At 35.1% G+C, this 26,300-nt stretch overlaps 1 protein-coding gene across 1 annotated transcript in view; it reads left to right on the top strand.

The window, feature by feature from the left end:
- Positions 1 to 1,351: 1,351 nt before the first annotated feature.
- Positions 1,352 to 26,300, top strand: part of LOC137632299 (uncharacterized) — a 33,812-nt gene continuing 8,863 nt past the window's right edge. Inside the window, exons 1-5 of the mRNA XM_068364210.1 lie at positions 1,352 to 1,436; positions 17,197 to 17,234; positions 18,411 to 18,554; positions 19,006 to 19,112; positions 26,069 to 26,250. Of these exons, the coding sequence (XP_068220311.1) occupies positions 17,222 to 17,234; positions 18,411 to 18,554; positions 19,006 to 19,112; positions 26,069 to 26,250 (446 nt within the window). The 5' untranslated portion in view covers positions 1,352 to 1,436; positions 17,197 to 17,221. The remainder of the gene's footprint in view (positions 1,437 to 17,196; positions 17,235 to 18,410; positions 18,555 to 19,005; positions 19,113 to 26,068; positions 26,251 to 26,300) is intronic.

Here is a 26,300-nt window from a genome sequence, read left to right as displayed (position 1 = left end):
GTAAATACTATGTCACATTACTGATAGATGTGACAATAAGAGGTCCAAACGGTAATAGATACAACAAAATAGATACCTGGAGAGTGAACATCAGTAAGTCTGATACTAAAGCAAATTTGCCTCCAACTTAGGATAGATAATGTTCTGAGACAGAGCGGGTATAAAGATTACAGGTAGTCATCCTATAAATGATTATATTAAATCTTTTGCAGTCTCATTTTATGGTTCCTAGAAATCCATATTAATGATATAAGTATAATTTTAGCATGTACAAAAGTCGTACCTGCCCATTAAAGGTGCTAGGCTATTTAAAAAATAAACTGCCTTTTGATCAGATAAGAATTCCATTAAATTTCACCATAACCATTAATACCTAACATTTTCGATGCTATAAATAAATAGGACGGATTTCTTGGCACATGTAGATGAACGTAGACCTCTTGGACGACCAAGAAAAGATTGGAGGAGGTGTAGGAGGATTTACAGCAAGAGGGTTTGAACCCTAGAGATTGGATGACTGGCACAGGACAGCAGAGATTGGAATAATCTATCAACAGCGGTAATGGGTCAACAAGTGGTCTCAAGACCGGTGGAGTAAGTAAGAAAGTAATAAATAGGAAAATACTTGGTCAACAAAACAGTAATATTTTTCAACGTACTATATTCAACAATGATGTTACATTAATCAAGTTACATTATCTGAAACTTATTGCATTGCAATTATTCAGTGGCTATTTTCTACTTGGTAAGGATAGATAAGACGCTACCTAATACGCAGATCTTCTACGAGTAGGACACTCCAAAACCAATCAATTGTTCTCTAGTTCTGAGAAGTGGCAAAGCCTCTGTACCATGGACTTCCACTGTCTTGGGTTAGAGTTCTCTTGCTTGAGGGCACACCATTCTATCAGTTTCCTTATTTCCTTTCCTAAATGGGCTATTTTCCATGTTGGGTACCTTGGGCTTATAGCATCCTGCTTTTCCAACTAAGGCTGTAGTTTAACTAATAATAATAATAATAATAATAATAATAATGATAATAATAATGATAATAATGATAATAATAATAATTATAATAATAATTGTACAACGGCTGTTGATTCTTATACTTGGCTCGATCAAGAAACTAAAATAACTACCAATTTTCACTGAAAAAAGATGACGGCATTAACAAAAGGTTTCAAGCGAGCTTCATTTTATGGTTGACTTGCCTGCAGCATATGATCAAAATATGCTACATGAGAGAGAGAGAGAGAGAGAGAGAGAGAGAGAGAGAGAGAGAGAGAGAGAGAGAGAGAGAGAGAGAGAGGTTAACAGGTGTTCACGCCTCTAAAAAAAATACCTTCTATCTCACAACTTCATAGCGGTAGTGCTATCATAACAGCAAGACTTGCCTTCCAGTGAGCGTGAGTTGGTCCTCCAAGGTGGAAACAGAGGTAGGTGGCTGAACAAAGAACTTCATAATCAAAGAAGTATACGAGTCAGATCCTAAAGAACATAACAAAGAACCAATACAAGAAGCAGAGTTTGGAAAGGGCCAGGAAATCGACAGTTTATGATTTTTCCTTATGTCCAAATGATATTGGATAAACAAAATTCTCTTTCATTTTTTGATAATTAAAATAGATTTATTACCAGAAATGTGTTCGCGTTACCACCGAGCTATTTCATTCTGCAATATAAATTTCTAACATAATTCCGTATATTCTCATAGAGAATTTCTAAAAGAATAAGAAAAAAAAAAAACTAGTGGCGTGATAAAGCTTTGCACGAAAAAGAAAAAAAAATCGGTTCCCTGAAAGACTTTCATATTCACGGAAATATGTCCTTCACGAGAAAACATATATATATATATATATATATATATATATATATATATATATATATATATATATATATATATATATATATATATATATATATATATATATATATATTTCATCCTACCATATTCTGAATATTGTTCTGTTTGCTTTTCAGCAGCTGACTGTCATCTCAAATTGTCTCATTTTGCTACAAATCTCGCACTATACATGTGATATCGCATATACGTATTCCCCAAACTATTCTATCCGTCAAGTACTGTAGTAATAAATATGTATTTGCTTCTAACAGTCTTGCCTACTTCTATGAGAGATTTAATAACACCAAGTGTTCTAGTTCTTTTTCCATGAAAAGATCTCCATAATCTTGGAGTTGTGTCTGTGGAACTTAGGAAATCCAAACTTGGTGAAAATACTTATTTTTTTTTTCTTTGGCGTTGCTCCCACAGCTAGGATTTTGAGATTGCAACAATCAATTATATTTTCCAACCAGGGTTGGCCAAATAACACTAATAGTGATCGAACAGTAATCTTTTTTTTTTAAATCGTCTGGCCCTTCCTCCAACTTTGCAGTGAGTATGAAAACGTAGCAGACAGTAAGTATGATCAGCAGTTACAAGAACCTTTACCGTTAGGCCGGTGATTGGTGCGCTGGATGCATACACGGAAGACGACATGGCATTTATGCAAGATGTCTAGATTTAAACAATACAGTGTCTGTTGTTCTTAATACTCCAATCAGTGACATTTGTTTAATGATATCTGTCAATGAAAAATATATAAATATGATTCCTGTTTCATAGGACTTTAATCCTTTTATGGCACGACGGGACTGTCTCAGAGGGGAAAGGGCAATTTTATACACGTATGGGGTCTAAATTTCATACGCGTATGGGGTCTAATCAGTAACTCAAGATGAAATGTGGAATGGTTGAAGGCCAATTTACGCAATAATTTACAGTTTGTATTTAAGCTGTCAATTTTACATACTACTTTAGAATCATATTTATTATTAAATAGGAGAGGTGCTTCAAAAATTTAGCATATTTATTCCATTTTTCAGGTTTAATAACAAAATTTTTGAAATTCTAAAATCTTGTCGAGGTCCTGGTTGAGGGGTTAATTAGACAGTGTCAAATAACCAACTCTATCAACGGCATTACGATGGTTCATTGTAACACATACGCTGTCTACTTCAAACTTGAACTAGGTTTAACAGCAGACATTCAGAAAGCGTACTTTGTGGTTATAAAAAAAAAATAATTAAACACACAGTACTATATATATATATATATATATATATATATATATATATATATATATATATATATTATATATACACACATAGATATATATATATATATATATATATATATACATATGCATATATATTATATATATACACACACACACACACATATATATATATATATATATATATATATATACGATAATTTTTCTCATTTAATCGTGTTTTTCATACAAGCCAGAAGTTATTATCATAATTTTAATTCCCCCCTTGGATCTCTGATCTCGAGGCAGAGTAAATTCTATATTAAGAGATATTTATGGTTTATATATACATATATATATATATATATATATATATATATATATATATATATGTGTGTGTGTGTGTGTGTGTGTGTTTGTTTGTTCATGTATCACTAGAACACTATAGATAAAAAGACTAGGAAATATGAAAGCACTACTTACATCCTGACCAGTTTGCTTTATATATTTTCAAGAAATCTAAATACTGGTACAACGACAACATATTTACATAATTTATGCCAGGAAAGCAAACGAACGAACTATGCAAGACAAAAGGTTTAACTTTCTCAAAAATATAACTGTATATAACATATAAATGAATGTAAACAAATAAAAAACATTAAAATATTTCATATATATATACATATATATATGTATATATATATATATATATATATATATATATATATATATATAGTATACATTATATACGTATTATATATATATTTATATGATATATTATATATATATATCATATATTACATACATATATATATATAATATATATTATATATATCATATATATAATATATATTATATATATCTTATATATAATATATTATATTCATATACATTATATATATATATATATATATATATATGATAAATTCTGCACATTTTTACGTGTTTTTCATATTCAAATAAGCCGTATATATTTTTTGATACATTAATGTCTGGATTCTCTTAACGACCTCGGGATCAGAGCCCCAGGCGAAATCACACAAAGACAAGAGCTTGGCTCCGGCAGGAAATCGAAACCTGGTCGAACGATGGTGAAGATGGGTTGATTTCAATTCTAAGTACAAAATACCTGAATTCGACAGGTATAAGTACAGAAGAATTGTCATTGACTTTTATCTTTCTTCGTGGCCAAGTGGGTTAGTCACTGTCTGTACAAGCTTGCCGACCAGGATTCGATTCCCGGCCGGAGCCAAGCTCTTGTCTTTGTGTGATTTCGCCTGGGGCTCTGATCCCGAGGTCGTTAAGAGAATCCAGACATTAATGTATCAAAAAATATATATGGCTTATTTGAATATGAAAAACACGTAAAAATGTGCAAAATTTATCATTAATTGAATGCCAAGTAACAAACTACCAATTAGCTACGATGGTGAAGATGGGTTGATTTCAATTCTAAGTACAAAATACCTGAATTCGACAGGTATAAGTACAGAAGAATTGTCATTGACTTTTATCTTTCTTCGTGGCCAAGTGGGTTAGTCACTGTCTGTACAAGCTTGCCGACCAGGGTTCGATTCCCGGCCGGAGCCAAGCTCTTGTCTTTGTGTGATTTCGCCTGGGGCTCTGATCCCGAGGTCGTTAAGAGAATCCAGACATTAATGTATCAAAAAATATATATGGCTTATTTGAATATGAAAAACACGTAAAAATGTGCAAAATTTATCATTAATTGAATGCCAAGTAACAAACTAACAATTAGCTACGATGGTGAAGATGGGTTGATTTCAATTCTAAGTACAAAATACCTGAATTCGACAGGTATAAGTACAGAAGAATTGTCATTGACTTTTATCTTTCTTCGTGGCCAAGTGGGTTAGTCACTGTCTGTACAAGCTTGCCGACCAGGGTTCGATTCCCGGCCGGAGCCAAGCTCTTGTCTTTGTGTGATTTCGCCTGGGGCTCTGATCCCGAGGTCGTTAAGAGAATCCAGACATTAATGTATCAAAAAATATATATGGCTTATTTGAATATGAAAAACACGTAAAAATGTGCAAAATTTATCATTAATTGAATGCCAAGTAACAAACTACCAATTAGCTACGATGGTGAAGATGGGTTGATTTCAATTCTAAGTACAAAATACCTGAATTCGACAGGTATAAGTACAGAAGAATTGTCATTGACTTTTATCTTTCTTCGTGGCCAAGTGGGTTAGTCACTGTCTGTACAAGCTTGCCGACCAGGGTTCGATTCCCGGCCGGAGCCAAGCTCTTGTTTTTGTGTGATTTCGCCTGGAGCTCTGATCCCGAGGTCGTTAAGAGATTCCAGACATTAAAGTATCAAAAAATATATATGGCTTATTTGAATATGAAAAACACGTAAAAATGTGCAAAATTTATCATTAATTGAATGCCAAGTAACAAACTACCAATTAGCTATGATGGTGAAGATGGGTTGATTTCAATTCTAAGTACAAAATACCTGAATTCGACAGGTATAAGTACAGAAGAATTGTCATTGACTTTTATCTTTCTTCGTGGCCAAGTGGGTTAGTCACTGTCTGTACAAGCTTGCCGACCAGGGTTCGATTCCCGGCCGGAGCCAAGCTCTTGTCTTTGTGTGATTTCGCCTGGGGCTCTGATCCCGAGGTCGTTAAGAGAATCCAGACATTAATGTATCAAAAAATATATATGGCTTATTTGAATATGAAAAACACGTAAAAATGTGCAAAATTTATCATTAATTGAATGCCAAGTAACAAACTAACAATTAGCTACGATGGTGAAGATGGGTTGATTTCAATTCTAAGTACAAAATACCTGAACTCGACAGGTATAAGTACAGAAGAATTGTCATTGACTTTTATCTTTCTTCGTGGCCAAGTGGGTTAGTCACTGTCTGTACAAGCTTGCCGACCAGGGTTCGATTCCCGGCCGGAGCCAAGCTCTTGTCTTTGTGTGATTTCGCCTGGGGCTCTGATCCCGAAGTCGTTAAGAGAATCCAGACATTAATGTATCAAAAAATATATTTGGCTTATTTGAATATGAAAAACACGTAAAAATGTGCAAAATTTATCATTAATTGAATGCCAAGTAACAAACTACCAATTAGCTACGATGGTGAAGATGGGTTGATTTCAATTCTAAGTACAAAATACCTGAATTCGACAGGTATAAGTACAGAAGAATTGTCATTGACTTTTATCTTTCTTCGTGGCCAAGTGGGTTAGTCACTGTCTGTACAAGCTTGCCGACCAGGGTTCGATTCCCGGCCGGAGCCAAGCTCTTGTCTTTGTGTGATTTCGCCTGGGGCTCTGATCCCGAGGTCGTTAAGAGAATCCAGACATTAATGTATCAAAAAATATATATGGCTTATTTGAATATGAAAAACACGTAAAAATGTGCAAAATTTATCATTAATTAAATGCCAAGTAACAAACTACCAATTAGCTATGATGGTGAAGATGGGTTGATTTCAATTCTAAGTACAAAATACCTGAATTCGACAGGTATAAGTACAGAAGAATTGTCATTGACTTTTATCTTTCTTCGTGGCCAAGTGGGTTAGTCACTGTCTGTACAAGCTTGCCGACCAGGGTTCGATTCCCGGCCGGAGCCAAGCTCTTGTCTTTGTGTGATTTCGCCTGGAGCTCTGATCCCGAGGTCGTTAAGAGAATCCAGACATTAATGTATCAAAAAATATATATGGCTTATTTGAATATGAAAAACACGTAAAAATGTGCAAAATTTATCATTAATTGAATGCCAAGTAACAAACTACCAATTAGCTACGATGGTGAAGATGGGTTGATTTCAATTCTAAGTACAAAATACCTGAATTCGACAGGTATAAGTACAGAAGAATTGTCATTGACTTTTATCTTTCTTCGTGGCCAAGTGGGTTAGTCACTGTCTGTACAAGCTTGCCGACCAGGGTTCGATTCCCGGCCGGAGCCAAGCTCTTGTCTTTGTGTGATTTCGCCTGGGGCTCTGATCCCGAGGTCGTTAAGAGAATCCAGACATTAATGTATCAAAAAATATATATGGCTTATTTGAATATGAAAAACACGTAAAAATGTGCAAAATTTATCATTAATTGAATGCCAAGTAACAAACTAACAATTAGCTACGATGGTGAAGATGGGTTGATTTCAATTCTAAGTACAAAATACCTGAATTCGACAGGTATAAGTACAGAAGAATTGTCATTGACTTTTATCTTTCTTCGTGGCCAAGTGGGTTAGTCACTGTCTGTACAAGCTTGCCGACCAGGGTTCGATTCCCGGCCGGAGCCAAGCTCTTGTCTTTGTGTGATTTCGCCTGGGGCTCTGATCCCGAAGTCGTTAAGAGAATCCAGACATTAATGTATCAAAAAATATATTTGGCTTATTTGAATATGAAAAACACGTAAAAATGTGCAAAATTTATCATTAATTGAATGCCAAGTAACAAACTACCAATTAGCTACGATGGTGAAGATGGGTTGATTTCAATTCTAAGTACAAAATACCTGAATTCAACAGGTATAAGTACAGAAGAATTGTCATTGACTTTTATCTTTCTTCGTGGCCAAGTGGGTTAGTCACTGTCTGTACAAGCTTGCCGACCAGGGTTCGATTCCCGGCCGGAGCCAAGCTCTTGTCTTTGTGTGATTTCGCCTGGGGCTCTGATCCCGAGGTCGTTAAGAGAATCCAGACATTAATGTATCAAAAAATATATATGGCTTATTTGAATATATATATATATATATATATATATATATATATATATATATTTAAATAAGCTATATATTATATTACCTTAATATCTGGGTTCCCCCTGTACGTCGGGATCAGAGACCCAAGGTGGAATCAACTCAAAGACAATAGCTTCTGGTCGACCGGGTTATCGAACCCTGGTCAAAGAAACTTTCACGTCAGTGACATACCATATATATATATATATATATATATATATATATATATATATATATATATATATATATGTGTGTGTGTGTGTGTGTGTGTGCGTGTGTGTGTGTACTACCATGCAAGTTAGTAATTGTGCCGTTCAAGATTAAAAGACATCTCTGTAGCTTTAAACAGCTTCTTTTAAGTTCAGGGAATAGATGAAACTGGAAATGTGTTATTTTATTTTATATTATATGGTGCCAACAGCTGCTGAAACCATTAATTAACGCTTTCATCAGGGTTTAAAGCCATGGTGAATGAAATGCAATCACGCTTCCATATGAACGTTAACACCTGGAAACTTTAAACTCAATAAATTTTGATCATTGAAAACTTTTAAATTATAAAAAAATATTAACACATAAATATTAACACCAGCCGTAACTAATCCACTGCAGGACAAAGGCCACATATATATTCCCTTCCAATCGCGTGTGTTGGTCATTCTATGCCTGTCCACAAGCGCAAACTTTCTTAGTTCGTCAACCCATCGTTTTCCCTTTCTTCACCTGCTTCTTTTGCAATATCTAGGGACCCATTCTGTTAATGTTAATGTTTATCTACTATCTGCCATTCTCATTATATATCCTGCCCATGTCATTTCTTTTTTCTTACATGCTGTTGGAATAGCCTCTACTTTAGTTTGCTCCCGTTTCCATGTTGCTCTTTTTTTTTTTTGGTGTTATTCCCATCGTTATTCTTTCCATAGCCCTGTGAGCTGTAACTAACATATGTTCAGCTTCAAGTTTCTGGTGCAATAGATAAAACTGGCAGGACAATCTGATCAAATACTTTTTTTTTTTTCAGAGAAAGTGACGTTTTAATTCTTCGTAATCTCATCTTGTTTACCAAAATCTCTCCATCCCCTGGTTATCTTTCTTTTAATTTCGGTCTATTGTCCCGGGAATCACTTACTGCCTGTCATACGTACGTATATTCATTAACAAACACATAAACATAGGCATATATACATATGTGCATATATATATAAATTATATATATATGTATATGTATATGTATATGTATATATATATAAATATATATATATATATATATATATATATATATATATATATATATATATATATATATATACACGTACGCATACACATATGCTTGTTCTCACTTAAACATTTATTAATACATACATGAACTTGCATATACATATATCAATGTTCCTGCAATATATATAGATCTATATGTGTAAATGTTTTATCTCATAACATAAAAAAAAACCAGTCACGTGTCGTATGAACATCTTCCTAATTTGACCAACATAAAGCACACTCGGTGGCATCTCGTGATCAAATAAAACCGAGAGACAGCTGTTACGGGTTGTGAAACATCAATTCCAGATGTGGCGTGAATCGTAAAACGAATAGGAAAATAACACATTTTTTTTGTCGGGGTTTAACGAAAACTCAATTAGTACTGTATTGAGAATAATCAAATTACACAATGACCTTTTCAAGTGATACATTTTTCTCTAAAGGAGTCTTATCATGAAGTGAATGCCTGGGTGAGGATGAGGGGGGGGGGGGGGGGGCGTAGCTCTGGTGTCCCAGGCAATAACTGCTGCTTAACTAGTCACTTCAATATCAAGGGATACGAAAAACTTGCCATTAGATATTGTAAGAGTTATTTACAACTGGCGTATTCTACGTTCCATGTAATAATAAACTTGTAGCACTAAATATTGTTTGTATTGAGATCTTCTTCAAATTTTGTTTATTGGTTGAAAATACAATTAAGTTAATCTCATGTGTTTTTTAAGTTTCTTTATTGTTACTACCATATAAAGTATTTCCTTATTTTCTCTTCATTTAATTAAGATATTATAATTTCTTTCCTATATTTTTATAATTTTTACTCATTTATCATTGTATTCAGGGATACATAACAGCTATGCTCTTAAAAACATTAATGAAAATAGGGATTTTTAAACTTAATTATTATAATCCAAGTAAAATTTTACGTTAAAAAATACTGGCGGGCTTTCAGTAGATCTTTGTATACAAGTAATCCTAACATGATATGCCATTAACCAAACTGGATCTTTTTATTGTTAATCTAGTGGAGAAATAAAAATTACAATGATGCGGAAATAAGCAACTACTCATTAATTATCGTCTGCTTTGTAGAAACATATGACCGGTTCTTTACAATGAAAGATAATCAGATGTTATCTACAGACTATCCCATTGGAGGCGTAAAACGTCAAATGATGCGGAAATATACAATTATTTTCAACAACAGTTAGTTTCTAGAGATATACCGTGTTCTCTGTAATGAAAGGTAATCGTTTGTTATCTTTAGACCATCCTATTACTCTCTTTTCACAGAATAAAAACCAAATAATTTCAACTTTTACTTTTAGAGAAGTAATGAAAACTATTGCTGTCTTGGGTTTGACAAAATTCTTAAAGACAAATGTTTAAAGCGAATAATATGCAAAATGACTGGAATATTTCCTGGAACAAGACTCCATCGACAGAAATTTAAAATGCCTTCTGAGTTTGTAAATTTTTTTTTTTTTCGTTTACACAATTTCATGGTATTTCTCAAGTTGAAGGTGTAAATATTACGTCCCGTCTCCAGACCCTCTTATCTGTATTAATAACTCTTTTTATGGGAAATCTCAAACGCTTTAAACACATTAGCTAAATTATCACTGTACCCTCCTAGAAAACAACTGGGTCGGCTCTCTCTCTCTCTCTCTCTCTCTCTCTCTCTCTCTCTCTCTCTCTCTCTCTCTCTCTCTCTCTCTCTCTCTCTCTCTAATCTTGGAGCAGTTCTTGATCACTGAAATACAATAAATACAGTAGTCTCCTACCTCACATAATGATGAGTTTTACTTGTTTCTGAAGAACATAATTCAATTTCAAAATGACCAATGTGCAAAAAGATCACCATAGCTTTAATCTTAATATCTTAGGTTCAAAAAATTTTTTTTGACATTATTTATACCTATTTTGTTTGTTAATTATCTTATTAAGAGTAAAAAAAATCAAGGGTTTAGCGTTAAAATAGGTCATCAACCTGACACCTTCCAATATCACTAAAACAGAATAAGAACTAACCACAGTTAACGTCTACAATCATTTAAGTCCTCAGCAGTACTGCCAACAGTGGTCAAAGTCCTAGCTGGTACTGCCAACAGTGGTCAAAGTCCAAGCTGGTACTTCTAATAGTGGTCAAAGCCCTAGCTAGTACTTCTAACAGTGGTCGAAGTCCTAGCTGGTACTTCTAACAGCGATCGAAGTCCTACCTGGTACTTCTGACAGTGGTCAAAGTTTTAACTTGTACTTCTAATTATGGTCAGAGTCCTACCTAGTACTTCTAGCAGTGGTCCAAGTTCCAGCTGGTACTTCTAACAGTTGTCAAAGTCCTAGCTGGTACTTTTAACAGTTGTCAAAGTCCTAGTTGGTACCTCTATCACCAGTCGAAGCCCTAGCTGCTACTTTTATCAGCCGTCGAAGTCATAGCTGGTACTTTTATCAGCGGTTGAAGTCATAGCTGGTACTTTAATAGTGGTTGAAGTCCCAGCTGGTACTTCAACAGTGGTCGAAGTCATAACTGGTACTTCAACAGTGGACAAAGTCCTAGATGATACTTTTAACAGTGGTCGAAGTCCTAGCTGATACTTCTATCACCCGTCAGAGTCTTAGCTGTTACTTTTCACACTGGTCAAATTCCCAGCTGGTACTTCTAAAAGTGATCAAAGTCCCAGCTGGTCCAAGTCCCGGCTGGTACTTCTAACAATGGTCCAAGTCCAAGCTGGTACTTCTAACAAGGGTTAAAGTCATAGCTGGTACTTTTAAAAGCAGTCGAAGTCCCAGCTGGTACATCTAACAGTGACCAAGGTCCTAGCTGGTATTTCTATCAGTGGTCAAAGTCCTAGCTGGTACTTCTAACAGTGGTCGAGGTCCCAGCTGGTACTTCTATCACCAGACGAAGCCCTAACTGGTACTTTTAACAGCGGTTGAAATCCCAGCTGGTACTTCTAACAGCAGTTAAAGTCCCAGCTGGTACTTCCAACAGTGGTCGAAGACCTAACTGGTACTTTTAACAGCGGTCGAAGTCCTAGCTGGTATTTCTAACAACGATCAAATTCCCTGCTGGTACTTCTAACAGCAGTCAAAGTCCTATATAACCCTTTTAACAGTGGTCGAAGTCCTAGCTAGTACTTCTATCACTGGTCAAAGTCTTATCTGGTACTTTTCACAGCGGTCATATTCCCAGCTGGTACTTCTAACAGTGGTTGAAGTCTTAGCTGGTACTTCTAATAATGGTCAAAGTCCTAACTGGTATTTCTAACAGCGGTCGAAGTCCTAGCTGTTACTTTAACAGTGATCGAAGTCCTAGCTGGTACTTCTTACAGTGGTAACTCCTAGCTGGTACTTCTAACAGTGGTCGAAGTCATAGCTGGTACTTCTAACAGTGGACAAAGTCCTAGATGGTACTTTTAACATTGGTCGAAGTCCTTGCTGATACTTCTATCACCCGTCAAAGTCTTAGCTGGTACTTTTCACGGTCAAATTCCCAGCTGGTACTTCTAAAAGTGATCAAAGTCCCAGCTGGTCCAAGTCCCGGCTGGTACTTCTAACAGGGATCAAAGTCATAGCTGGTACTTTTAAAAGCGGTTGAAGTCCCAGCTGGTACATCTAACAGTGGTCAAAGTCCCAGCTGGTACTTCTAACAGTGGCTGAAGTCCTAGCTGGTACTTCTAACAGCGGTCAAAGTCCCAGCTGGTACTTCTAACAGTGGCTGAAGTCCTAGCTGGTACTTCTAACAGCGGTCAAAGTCCCAGCTGGTACTTCTAACAGTGTTCAAAGTCCCACCCTGTACATCTAACAGTTGTCGAGGTCCCAGCTGGTATTTCTATCACCGGTCGAAGGCCTGACTGGTACTTTTAACAGCAGTTTTAGTCCTAGCTGGTACTTCTAACAGCAGTCGAAGTCCTAGTTGGTACTTCTAACAGAATTTAAAGTCCTAGCTAGTACTTCTAACAGTGGTTGAAGTCCCAGCTGGTCTTCTAACAGTGGTGGAAGTCCTAGCTGGTATTTCTAACAGTGGTCGAAGTCCTAGCTGGTATTTTTAACAATGGTCAAATTCCTTTCTGGTACTTCTAACAGCGGTCAAAGTCCTAGATGGCCCTTTTAACAGTGGTCGAAGTCCCAGTTGTTATTTCTAAGAGTGGTCAAAGTCCTAGCTGATACTTCTAACAGTGGTTGAAGTCCTAGCTGGTACTTCTAACAGTGGTCGAAGTCCCAGCTGGTACTTCTAACAGTGGTCGAAGTCCCAGCTGGTACTTCCAACAGTGGTCGAAGTCCTAGCTGGTATTTCTAACAGTGGTCGAAGTCTTAGCTGGTATTTCTAACAGTGGTCGAAGTCCTAGCTAGTACTTCTAACAGTGGTCGAAATCCCAGATGGTATTTCTAACAGTGGTCGAAGTGCTACCTGGTATTTCTAACAGTGGTCGAAGTCCCAGCTGGTACTTCCAACAGTGGTCGAAGTCCTAGCTGGTATTTCTAACAGTGGTCGAAGTCCTAGCTAGTACTTCTAACAGTGGTCGAAATCCCAGATGGTATTTCTAACAGTGGTCGAAGTCCTATATGGTACTTCTATCACCGATCAAAGTCTTATCTGGTACTTCTCACAGCGGTCAAATTCCCAGATGGTAATTCTAACAGTGATCGAAGTCATCTGGTACTTCTAATAGTGGTCGAAGTCCTAGCTGGTACTTCTAACAGTGGTCGAAGTCCCAGCTGGTACTTCTAACAGTGGTCGAAGTCCCAGCTGGTACTTCTAACAGTGGTCGAAGTCCCAGCTGGTACTTCTAACAGTGGTCGAAGTCCCAGCTGCTACATCTAACAATGGTCGAAATCCTAGCTGGTACTTCTAACAGGGGTCAAAGTCCTAGCTGGTAATTTTAACAGCGGTCGAAGTCCCAACTGGTACTTCTAACAGTGGTCGAAGTCCTAGCTTGTACTTCTAACAGTGGTCGAAGTCCCAGCTGGTACTTCTAATAGGGGTCGAAGTCCCAACTGGTACTTTAACAGTGGTTGAAGTCCTAGCTGGTACTTCTAAGTGGTTTAAGTCCCAGCTAGTACTTCTAACAGGGGTCAAAGTTCCAGCTGATACTTCTATCACCGGTCGAAGCCCTGACTGGTACTTTTAACAGCGGTCAAAGTCCTAGCTGGTACTTCAAACAGCAGTTGAAGTCATAGTTGGTACTTTTAACAGCGATTAAAGTCCTAGCTAGTACTTCTAACAGTGGTTGAAGTCCCAGCTGGTATTTCTAACAGTGGTCACAGTTGTAGTTGGTATTTCTAACAGTGGGCGAAGTCCTAGCTGGTACAAACCTACCAATTAGCTACGATGATGAAGATTGGTTGATTTAATTCTAAGTACAAAAAAACCTGAATTCGACAGGTATATGTACAGGAGAATTGTCCTTGACTTTTATCTTTCATCATGGTTAAGTGGTAGTGTCACAGTCATACAAGTATCCTGGACCAGGGTTCGAGACCCGGCCGGTCAGATGCTATAGTGTTTGAGTGATTTCGCGTGGGGTTCTGATCCCGAGGTCGGTATGAGAGTGCAGACTTTAATGTATTAAAATATATGTCTTATTTAAAATATGAAAAACACGTTTAAATGTGCAAAATTTATCATTAATCGAATACCATGTTACAAACCTACCAATTAGCTACAATGGTGAAGATGGGTTGATTTCAATTCTAAGTACAAAAAGCCTGAATTCGACAGGTATATGTACAAAAGAATTGTCATTGACTTTTATCTTTCTTCGTGGCTAAGTGGTAATGTCACGGTCATACAAGTATCCTGGACCAGGGTTCGAAACCCGGCCGGTCAGATGCCATAGTCTTTGAGTGATTTCGCCTGGGGGTCTGATCCCGAGGTCAGTAAGAAAATCCAGACTTTAATGTATTATATATATATATATATATATATATATATATATATATATATATATATATATATATATATATATATATATTCTGCCAGGAGAAGGATTCGAACTTTACCGCCAAGTACAAATACAGATAAACAGTTTACTTGACTATCGGGCTATAAATATATAAAAAGAACTTGTTTCGATTTTGTCGTTTATAATCTTGTCGTATTCAGGACGTGTTCTTAGAATCGAAATTAACGCACCTCCAGCATTATAGCGGATTGGTAAGTTTGTAAACTTTTTATGATAAATCAATCACTAACACTTGGGATTTTTATCGAATATCTGTAAATAAAACATTCATTAAAGTTGATATAGAAGTGAGACACATTAAAGAAGTTATTTTATTGTAATTCCTACAACAGTATTTACGAAATAGTCACAATAGATAAGATTTTACGATGAAGTAGAAGTGAACCTCAGTTACAGGTAATAACGGCCTCTCTTTTAATATTATATTTTTGGGAAATCCAAAGGACCTTCACAGAAAAAGAAACCCTCTTATCAATTTGAAGGGTCTGCATAGAGGTGTATATGCTGCCCCAAAAGGGCACACCTGCTTCTAAAAAAATAGATTGAAAATGACATGATCTCTCTAGGACATACTAAGACATATTCATTTGTCTCAGACAAGTAGAACTTATAAATTCTCATACATGAATGTGCAGCTTGGAAGACTATAAAAGAAAGATTAATAAAAGTTTAGTTTGTAAAAGATTAATAAAAGTTTAGTTTGTATCATTAGGACAAATCTAAAATCGCATTAATAACATCACCCCTTGTCAATCAACATAAAGAATTAAACTCAAAAGACGGTCGAGGTATGGATGATGAATCTTTGCAAGGATTAGAATCTTCTACTTATGAGTGGGATGAGCAAAAAGGCGCTTCAACAAGCCATTGAAGAAAAGAAAATAATGAGTAGAGATGATCAGGTGTAAAAGCGAAATTCCCAAAGTGGAAGTGGACGTAATTTAGAGCCCTCAGGCACAGTAGAAACAATCTACCCAGATGAACAATTTTAAGGTTAGAGAATGAAGAAAAATAATAGACAAGCAATATGGCTACAAGAAACCTATGCTAGATCTTGTCTAATGCACAAGAAATCTCAAGGGTATGATTTCAATTTCCAAAAATTTCTTGAGAATTCCAGATAATTTTATCCTATTTTTATGGGGGCCATAAGTGCCATACTTATGGTTTTAAGTGTTTAATAAGAAATTGGCAGAATTTCAAAAATATTATGCTGGGACTAATTCACTGCCGTTTACTGAGCTGCTTTCTTCTCCCTTCTCAGTTTGACTGTTTATTCTTACAAGGATCCTCTAAATATTTACTTTCCTGGCTTTAATAATCTTTCAAGTACAATTACAGCTTTTCTTCACCCTTCCTATTATCCTTTGCACAAAAATACTAACAGCCAATTTTTCAATACCATCCTTGAGTTTTGCACATACCTTAAAGACTCCTTCCAATTGTCTTTAACTCTTAGAGCCCCATTGGACATGATTTACGTCCAATTTTTCTACATCCTTTGGCACCAATGGACGTATTTTACTCCCAGTAATTTCCAGTTTCTATATCTTTCTCTTATCATTTTCCAATATAAGTCACATTATTTATCAATAAAACGGTAATTTTTCATCTATATGGATAATAACTGTCAAATCATTTGGTGAAGCGTCGGCAATCAAAGGGTTAAGTGCAGATTCTTTCTTATATCATGCTATATGCAATTTTCACTCCGATTCAACTCGGCTATCTTATTGATATTTATATACCCTTCGCTTTTACCTCTTGTTTCAAACAGTTGCTGAACAAGAATACCTTCTTACACCCCACGTCTGTCATTTAAATCTATCATTATCTGAAAAATGAGAATTCAAACTTTTCCTTACCATTTTTTCTCTGCATGGAAACAAAAAATTAAATTCCCGCAATCTTGTCCCTTTAAAAAAAGAATTATGCACGAGCCTCCATTCCCCTTTCACCTTCCTAATAATAATAATGAACGGTAAAATCAATGACACATCTTCGAAACATAAGGTTGAAATTCTCATTAATTCCATGAAATGCATGTATCTCTATTATGCTCCTCCATTCTGAGTTACATGGTTCTGCATTTAAATCGTATAGCACTACTACCCTTCTTCGTCTGTCAAATTCCATTTCATACACTTTCTAATTAAGGAAACTTTTTTTTCCAGGTATCATTTGGAATATCTGTGCAGCATGGCTGTCAAAGGTCAGTTATAAGATAGAAATAAAGGAATAAGACGGTTGAAAAATATTTGAAGTAGCTTAATCTATAAACGCATGAATTGCTCATGGAAATATAAAAAATAGCTATTTTCTGCCATGATGACTATACTTGCATTATATCGTTAATCTATGTTACTAAATCATTAAATCATATATTAAACTTTTTTTATAAGGGAGCTTTGATATACATCAGACATATAAGTAAAGTAGAGATAGCAAATACTAAACATTTTAAAAAAAATATACATCCTGATTCTTTAAGACAAATTACACTAATTCCAAGCAGTGACCTCTCAAGCCAATCATACACTATTTCAAGAACAAGAATAATGCCAGAGTTCAGTTCGATTTCATTGACAACAATCATACAAACTGCTCATCTTCAAAGTACATGATTCTTTCACGTGTTCTTTTCTCTTATTTACAGTGCAGTTTTGTCAAAAGAGTAACCATCAGTTGATTAACAATTTTGCTACTTTGACAAACTTTACAGTATTCATTACCTCATGAATTTATCATAAGTTCTGGGCGACCAAAATAATAGCATTTTGTGTAAGATATGAAAATTTTCTGAAGTTTCAAGGTAAAGACTTGATTCTCTTAAAATGATGCACGTTTTCGCATATAAATGCAAGGATCTAAAGTTATTCTGTCATTTGTATAGTATATTTTCCATCCATTCTACGTGTGGATGAATTAAGAAAAAAAAAATATACAATAAAAAGGTTCAAAACCAATGTATTGTAAATTATGAAAACAATGGCGCCAGATAAAAGTCTTTATATCCAAGAACTATGTTTATGAATATTATGGATATTATTCAAGAGTTTATGACAAACATCTTACAATAAACCAAAAAGTATGAAAAAGCAACGAGACTTAAACTACTGCCCCCTAAGCAGATACTTTGGAGGAAAAAAAAAATGGCCGAAAATTTTTGATCCTATGTATTATAACCACTTTCAATAACCCCCTTACACACCATCAAAAATTAATAGAATCTAAAGACACTGCTTTGAATACATCAGGGAATTGTAAATATTTTCCTCTTTAAAAGAGGCATCTTTACATTTTGCTTAGTTATTTCATTTCCGATTGATGTCAGAAAACACGGGCAGTGAGGATCTTGCAGTTAAAGGCCCTGTTATTCTACTTGCAGAAACTATGAAGTATCTGCTGTTTTTAATGGGCGCAGGAATTCTCAGCATGTGCTATTATCATACTGCCTACAGAAATATAATTATGCAGCATATGGATTACCACGAGCAATGTGAAGTTGAATGTGTTGAGAATCAATTATATGGTGAGTAAAACCGCTTGTCAAAAATCTCCGGTTTTATATAAGTATGGAATTTTTGCAGTGTGTGTACAGACGAAAGAGCTCCGATAAAAATATCGAACAAATCTTTCCACAAGAAAAATATCACCCATTAGATATATCATAAACTATATGTGTGTGTATATATATATATATATATATATATATATATATGTATATATATATATATGTATATATATATAAATATATATATATATATATAAATATATATATATATATAAATATATATATATATATATATATATATATATATATATATATATACATATATATATATATATATATATATATATATATATATATATATATAAATTATATATATATATATATATATATATATATATATATATATATATAGATAGATAGATAGATAGATAGATATCACAATGTTAATCTCATACCTATTTTTTTCCAGAAAACCCACCAAAGGAATTCCTGATCCATACACCCACTTGTACAATTCCAAATATTCCCATCAATCATTCCAGCATTATCATGTTCAAAAGAAAAGAAGTTCTAGAGGTAAGTTAAAAATGGTCGTTATAAGAACATAATTTCTTTTTGATAGATCCTTTTCAAGTTAATAGCAGTAATTAGAGAGATTTAAAGACATCAATATATATATATATATATATATATATATATATATATATATATATATATATATATATATATATATACATACATACATACATATATATATAAATATAAAATCATTAAAGTTCGATATTTTATATTCCATCATTAAATAGGATATCATCTTTCATTTCACTCCCATTTACTCATTTTTGCATTCTTCGAGATGCTAAACTTCATCGAGGCATCTCGACTTTCAATTATCATGCATATAATTATCCGGCTTATTATACAAGCTTCATCTATCAGTCGAAAAGTATATAAAATACAAGCAAGATAATCTTAATCAAAATGGAATTCAAAAAATCTCTCTCTCTCTCTCTCTCTCTCTCTCTCTCTCTCTCTCTCTCTCTCTCTCTCTCTCTCTCTCTCTCTCTCTCTCTCTCTCTCTCTCAATTGAACAAAATTAGAACATAATGAACTGAGATCTTAAAAAGTAATACTATTACTTAGCATCTCCAAGTCACTGAAAACCTAATTCAATGAATAACGTGAAAATACATTTTTATGGAAATTATAGGGTTGCACTAGTACCTGCCATCATTTATTAACAGGCAAGTTTACCAACAAAATCATTCTATCTGATGGTCTTAATTATTCAGGTTTCTCTTTGTAATTACTTTGTGTGTGTATATGTGTGTATATATAAAATCATATATAATCATCAGTGAAGGCAGCGATAACATATAATGTACATTTTACAATGTATATAGGGAAAGCAGTTGTTCCCAAAAATACCATTTATCACTTTGTGATTTTCATAATCACGTTTTCCAGGACTACAAATATGAAGCATATACGTAACATTAAGAAACAGTAAAAATTAGTAAAAAATCAATCAATAATTTAAAGGAAAATATACATTAAACAGAACAGTCAAACCAACCTCGCAGGGGCATAATGAAAAACTGAATGCCATCAGCAGAAACAAAACAAAACGAAGAAAGATATAACAGATACAATTGAGTAGAGGAAACTTCGGTGTATAACGTTGGAACCTGTCGTTTAATCATAATTGACTCAGGAATAGGCAAGTCATGGTTATTTGATACTTGGTCTATAATACTAAAATCTTTGTTATCAACATTTAGTTTGCATATTTTAGCATGATTGCAAATATTTGAGTGTTCTGGGCAGGATATTCTGCATTCACTTCGAATGTTCTGGCCCGGATATCTGCAGGCAGTTCGAAAGCTCAAACCTCTATGAAAATCAATTATCACTCTCACCAATTACGTGGGTCCCAGAGTTACACTTTGGGCAATCTATCTATATGCTACACCAGAGGACATTAGAGAATTGAATTGCTCTTTAAAAAAAGAAACAAAAAATTGTGAGATGATTCTTTGGGATTCATTTTTTTCCTCAACTGTTGCAAAGTGTTGTTGGGTGATTTACGTATATTTATGACTAAGGAAATCATAATGAAGAAAAGGAAAACTAACATAGAATTTGAGTTTATGAACTGTGGCTATTTTTCAAAGTCTGACCCAACATGTCATTTAATAATTTATCAATGTTTGAACAATATTTTGTTGGGAAAAATTTTCTTAAAATATTCGCATAACTAAATCATTTGTGTATGAAAATATTCCCAGTTAGAAGAAAGAAGGAACGCTAACAAACCAGGCCATCTAAAAAAGGTTGTTTGTTTCCTTCCTCTTTTTTTATTTTTTGTACGCTTCCTCCACACAATTATATCTGTCATAGCCTTCGACGTTTTGTTTTGGTTCTTGTTGATGGCATTCAGTTTTTTTATTACGCCTCTGTTTTATGTATAGTTTCCTTTTAATTCTTATTGTTTTTTTTTTCTTTTTTACTAATTTTGACTTTTTATGTGAATTTTACTGTTTCTTAACGTTATGTTTATACTTCCTATTTGTAGCCCCTAATAATGTGATTATGAAAATTACGAAACTGCTTTCCTTGTCCACATTGCTAAACATTATATATATATATATATATATATATATATATATATATATATATATATATATATATATATATATATATATATACATATATATATATATATATATATATATATATATATATATATATATATATATATATATACATATATATATACACACACACACACACACATATATATATATATATATATATATATATATGTATATATACACACACACACATATATATATATATATATATATATATATATATATATATATATCTAATTATTAATGAAATCTCTACTGGGGCAAAGCAGAAAAGGCATATATCCATCAACAAGAGAGATGGATCTGTTATAACAATAGAAGATGAGGAAAGGCAACGTTGATTGGAACACTTTAGTGGGGTCATGAATAGGATATATGAAGGGAATAATTTGATTGATATTCCTGAAGCTGAGGAAGACCTTGATGTGCCCATTATTATATTCAGTGTGTTTGAAGTCGCCATCATTACAAAACTAAATAGATGGAAAGCCCCTGGATACGATGGAATAACTGCTCAGATGATATTGGCTGAAAAGGAAGTGACTACCAGAATACTTACAAGATTATTCTATATAATGTGGCATAAAGGGGCGAAACCTGAATGGGAACTAGGAGTGGTGGTGAGAATGCCCCCCCCCCCTAAAAAAAAAGGAGAATGATTGATGAAAAGCTGAGAGATGAACAACCAGTATTTAGAAAAGGTAGAAGATGTACTGACAAAATTTTCATGTTAAGACATATGCTACAGCAATGTGTAAATATAGAAATCCACTTTGGATGGCATTTGTGGATTATGAAAGACTTTGATTGTGTGCAGTGGCCAATTTTGTGGAGTCCCATCAGATGAACTTCCAGTGAACAGTGGGGTACTCCAAGGGAATATGTTGTCACCTATGTTGTTTATCCTCCTCATGAATTTTGTATTGTATAGAACAGTTGGGGATGGTGAAAAAGGATTGGACTGGATTGGTAGCAGGAAATTAGCTGACCTAGAGTATGCTGAGGACGCTGTCCCTATTAGCAAAACACTACAGGACTTGCAAAACCTGCTTACCAGAATGAACCAAAGATCATAGGTGGTTGGGTTCAGGATAGATAGAAGAAAGACAGAGATGATGAGAACGGAATATGCAATGGAATATAAATATCACTGAGAGGAGAAAGGTTTAAAGAGGTGGAATTATCTAAATATTTAGGAACTATGATCTCTAATACAGGATCTTTAAAATTTGAGTTTACTGAAAGATTGAAAAAAGCAAATCAGACAATATCCAGGTCAAGTAAAATTTGGAAATCAAATAGCCTGAAATTAAATATAAAATTCAGGCTATATATCAGTTTAGTAAGTTCGGTATTACTGTATGGACACGCATCGTGATATGACAATGAAACAATATTCAACAGATTTTGTAGATTTGAAAACAAAGCCCTCAGAAGAACATTGGGAGTTAAATGGCATGACAGGATTAGAAATGAACTATAAGAGAGATTACTCGAGTGCCATATGTGGACGAGATCATATAGTGAGGGTTATATGGGGATGGTTTGGGCATGCTCTTCGTACCCCCAAGAGAGCTTAGTTCACCAAACTTTCAACTGGGCTCTATAAGGAACTAGAAGAGTTGAAAGACCCAGACCTACATGGCTGAGCACTATGAAGCGTGAAGTAGCATATAATAAATGGAAAAGTATTGATTTAAAAGCTCAAGATAGAGACGACTGGCGAAATCTAAGCGAGACGTTTTGCGTTAATAAGGTCAATAAGCGTATGAGATGATGATATCTAAATATATATATATATATATATATATATATATATATATATATATATATATATATATATATATATATATATATATATATAATTTCCGTATTCGAATATGATTTTACAGCAGGTCTACAGCAATAAGAATGCTAGCTATTTCTTGACACAACAAGCATTAGTAACCTTTTAAAAGCGAACTATGGCCACTGCAAATATAGGCCACGGGCCACATGTAAATATACATACATGCTTTCTCACATATTCTTCAAACTTTGAGCTATTCCCCATCACACAGACTGAATTTCCTTTAATGGCTGAATTGTAAACTTCCAAATATATTTGGCGCTTCAAACAATAGTGTGAGGTTTTCATAACCATGGGCGGGTATCGCAGATCCGTTGGCAGCTACCAGGCAGATTAGACAGACTACGTCATGTCCTGGAGCGTGGTCTGGGCCGAAGAACACAGCAAGCACCCATGTCTACCAAAAAATCACATGCCCGAATTTGTGTCATGTAAAAAGAAAAGATTTAGTAACCAGAAAAGCCACCGCTGCAAGCGATGGCCTACTTACACATTGTTGGGCCACTGACAACAATTCCCACATTTCTTCGCTTCAGCCCCGAATTTGGAGTGGTAATAGAATAAATGCAGCCAATGGGCACCAGTAAGTGGTTGGAGAGGTCGGTGGTTGGTACGTAAGCGCGGGTTGGTATATGTGAGAGGTGAACGGCTTTGTCGCTACTCCGACTCGTCACAAGGTGGGCGTCTGTGTCCTACCGGATTCATGTCAGCTTCGGTCGATGTTGTCCACTTCGTCAGGATTGAAGGCGTTGATAGAGGTCTGGAGGTGGTGAAGTGGCAGTCCATAAGGGCGTCAATTTTGGTCATCAAGTCCTACATGGGCAAAATATCGACAGCGAGGATGGCAGCAAGTACAGGTTCGGGTAGGGGCCGTACCCAAAGGACATGAAGTAGATTCACTTCACGAGGAGAGCCATCAGCAGCAGGTTGCAGGTGAGCAATACTGATCATTTCCCTGAGCGCGAGTGAAACCTTTGGGTCCCCCTACGGGAGTTGAGAGCAGAAAAAGCGGCTGCTGATGGCGAGTACTGTTCAGGAGGTATGATTTGAGGTCTTCGAATGTTGTGGGGGTGTCCCCTTGTTTGCGCAGCCAATCGTAGATTTCTGGGAAAGCGTAAAAGTCACGAGAACATAATCTGCTTTGAGTCAGGCCCTTTATGTGAAACTGGACTTCAGCACGCTGGAACCAGGCAAATGCTTCTCCGTTGGCCAAGTTTCAGGTGCGTGACATTGACAGCAGAGTCAGTGTCTGAGGGCGGCATCATCAAACAGTAAGGCACGGAGGAGAGGGGGAAAGCGGGAGGGAGCTGAACACTTCGGGGTCACCAATGTGCAGGGGAGCCCTTAAGTTATAACTGAGAAACGGGGCAAATGCAACTAACTTTATTTCAACAGACAGCAAGCTTTTATAACGACACTTTCATTGAAAGAGGGTCACAAAAATTCGAACAGATCAATACAAGCAAATACAGGCATAAACAGGTTATCAGTGTGAGGGGAGAATGATAACAGCAATATACAAAAAATCAAATACCATTACAGCATACGAGCATGAGTGATACACGTGCGGTACAGTAGACATGCTTATTTGGAGAAGCAGGATGCCTATCATCTTTGGAAGGGTAACAGATCAGATTTGACTTGGAATAATTATACTCAGCTAAGAGCTGTTGCTTAGACAGTTTATGCTTCAACAGAAAAGGAATACAATTTAACAATAAAAGAAACCTTTGTGGTACACCCAAAGAACTTAAGTGGTAAGCTACCCTTAAATCTGCAATCTTTGGTGTAGATTTAACAGTTCCTCCTGGCTCTGTTACTCATTGTCGAAAAGAAAATAGCAATCCTTAAGGATGATGTGTTTGACAGCAATCAGAGTAATTAGAAACTCAATCTTTCTCGTTCCTTTTTTCCTGACGCGAAACTAACTAGTTTAGCTTTTCGGTTCTATGAAATTATAACACCCTTGATGGACCTTGAGGAAATTTTTTTTTTTTTCTGTTGTTGTTTTACAACGAATGCAGTTTTCTTAGCTCTTAATTTATCTGTTAATTTCTGCAAGTTAGCAAGAAGAGGCTCTTTTAGCACTTATTGGAGAATTCGTAAAGTTAATCCATTACGTATACGTGATTGTGGTAAATCTAACAAAGCTCATTACTTCCCATTTTCCATAACTCCCGTATTATCTAAAAAATTTTCTACGTCTTTTGGCAAAATGTCTAAATAGGTATGCTAGAGGTAATTATCTTTTCCCTAGTTTGCAAATTCACTTTTGAGAAACACATGTGACCTGTTTCTTCTTTAGGTGCACAAAAAATTTTTTTTTGAGAGTCTTTCAAGATTTTTAGTGATAAATTCATCTTGAAAAATTTTTTTTAACTCTTTCATTCTGTATTGTTTCAGGTATTGTTCTCCTATCTGATCTTCAGATGCTAAATCTCATCTTAATTTGTTGGATAAAAACTTCGTTCTATTAAATTTCTTATTCCTGTCCTAGATATTAATCTCTGACAACGTCATTCAGTTATTTTTTCATGCATGTTGCATAAGATTTTTCACAACTTTGACCAACCTCGGCATTCAGATCTTCCCAGACAGCACCATCCTACATGTAATACTAGATATGCAGTTAATTATAACAGTCATGCCTTCTCCACCAAAAAGCTTAAAAAATACACAGTATTCTATAATTTTACTCCTATCTATGACCAGATTGTTGGATGATCCTTCTCATCAGGTAGTTGAATCGTTCAAACTACATTAGTTCAAACTAGCAGCGAATGTTTTCATGTTGAACGAGCTGACATAAGTGTCGATCTGTATCCACGTTTTTACTGCTATTAAAATATCTATATTCATTAGCCATTACTTATGGCGTTTATTTCCTTCTTATTTCCTTTCTTCACTGGGCTATTTTTCCCTGTTGGAGCCATTAGGCTTATAGCATCCTGCTTTTCCAACTAGGGTTGTAGCTTGGATAGTAATAATAATATCAATGAGTGTGTATGTTCAATCTATTTTTTTGACAGATAACATGTAGTCCAAAGGAACCTTTAACTGAAGACTGCGAACAAATGTTGATGTTCCGCTTAGACAGGATTTGGCAATATGGACTTCAAACATGGGACCAACTTAATTGCTCCTACCAAGGAATCGTCAGGATCAAACAAGATCCAAAAAACTATAATTCACAAGCAGACAGAAAACAAAAGTGAGTAGTTAACTAATTCCATTTTGCTGAATAAAATACAATCCATAACA

Source organism: Palaemon carinicauda, chromosome 41 (genome assembly GCF_036898095.1).
Source record: "Palaemon carinicauda isolate YSFRI2023 chromosome 41, ASM3689809v2, whole genome shotgun sequence".
NCBI lineage: Eukaryota > Metazoa > Arthropoda > Malacostraca > Decapoda > Palaemonidae > Palaemon > Palaemon carinicauda.
The sequence above is the reverse complement of the archived record's forward strand: the minus strand, read 5'-3'. Positions and strand labels throughout refer to the sequence as shown.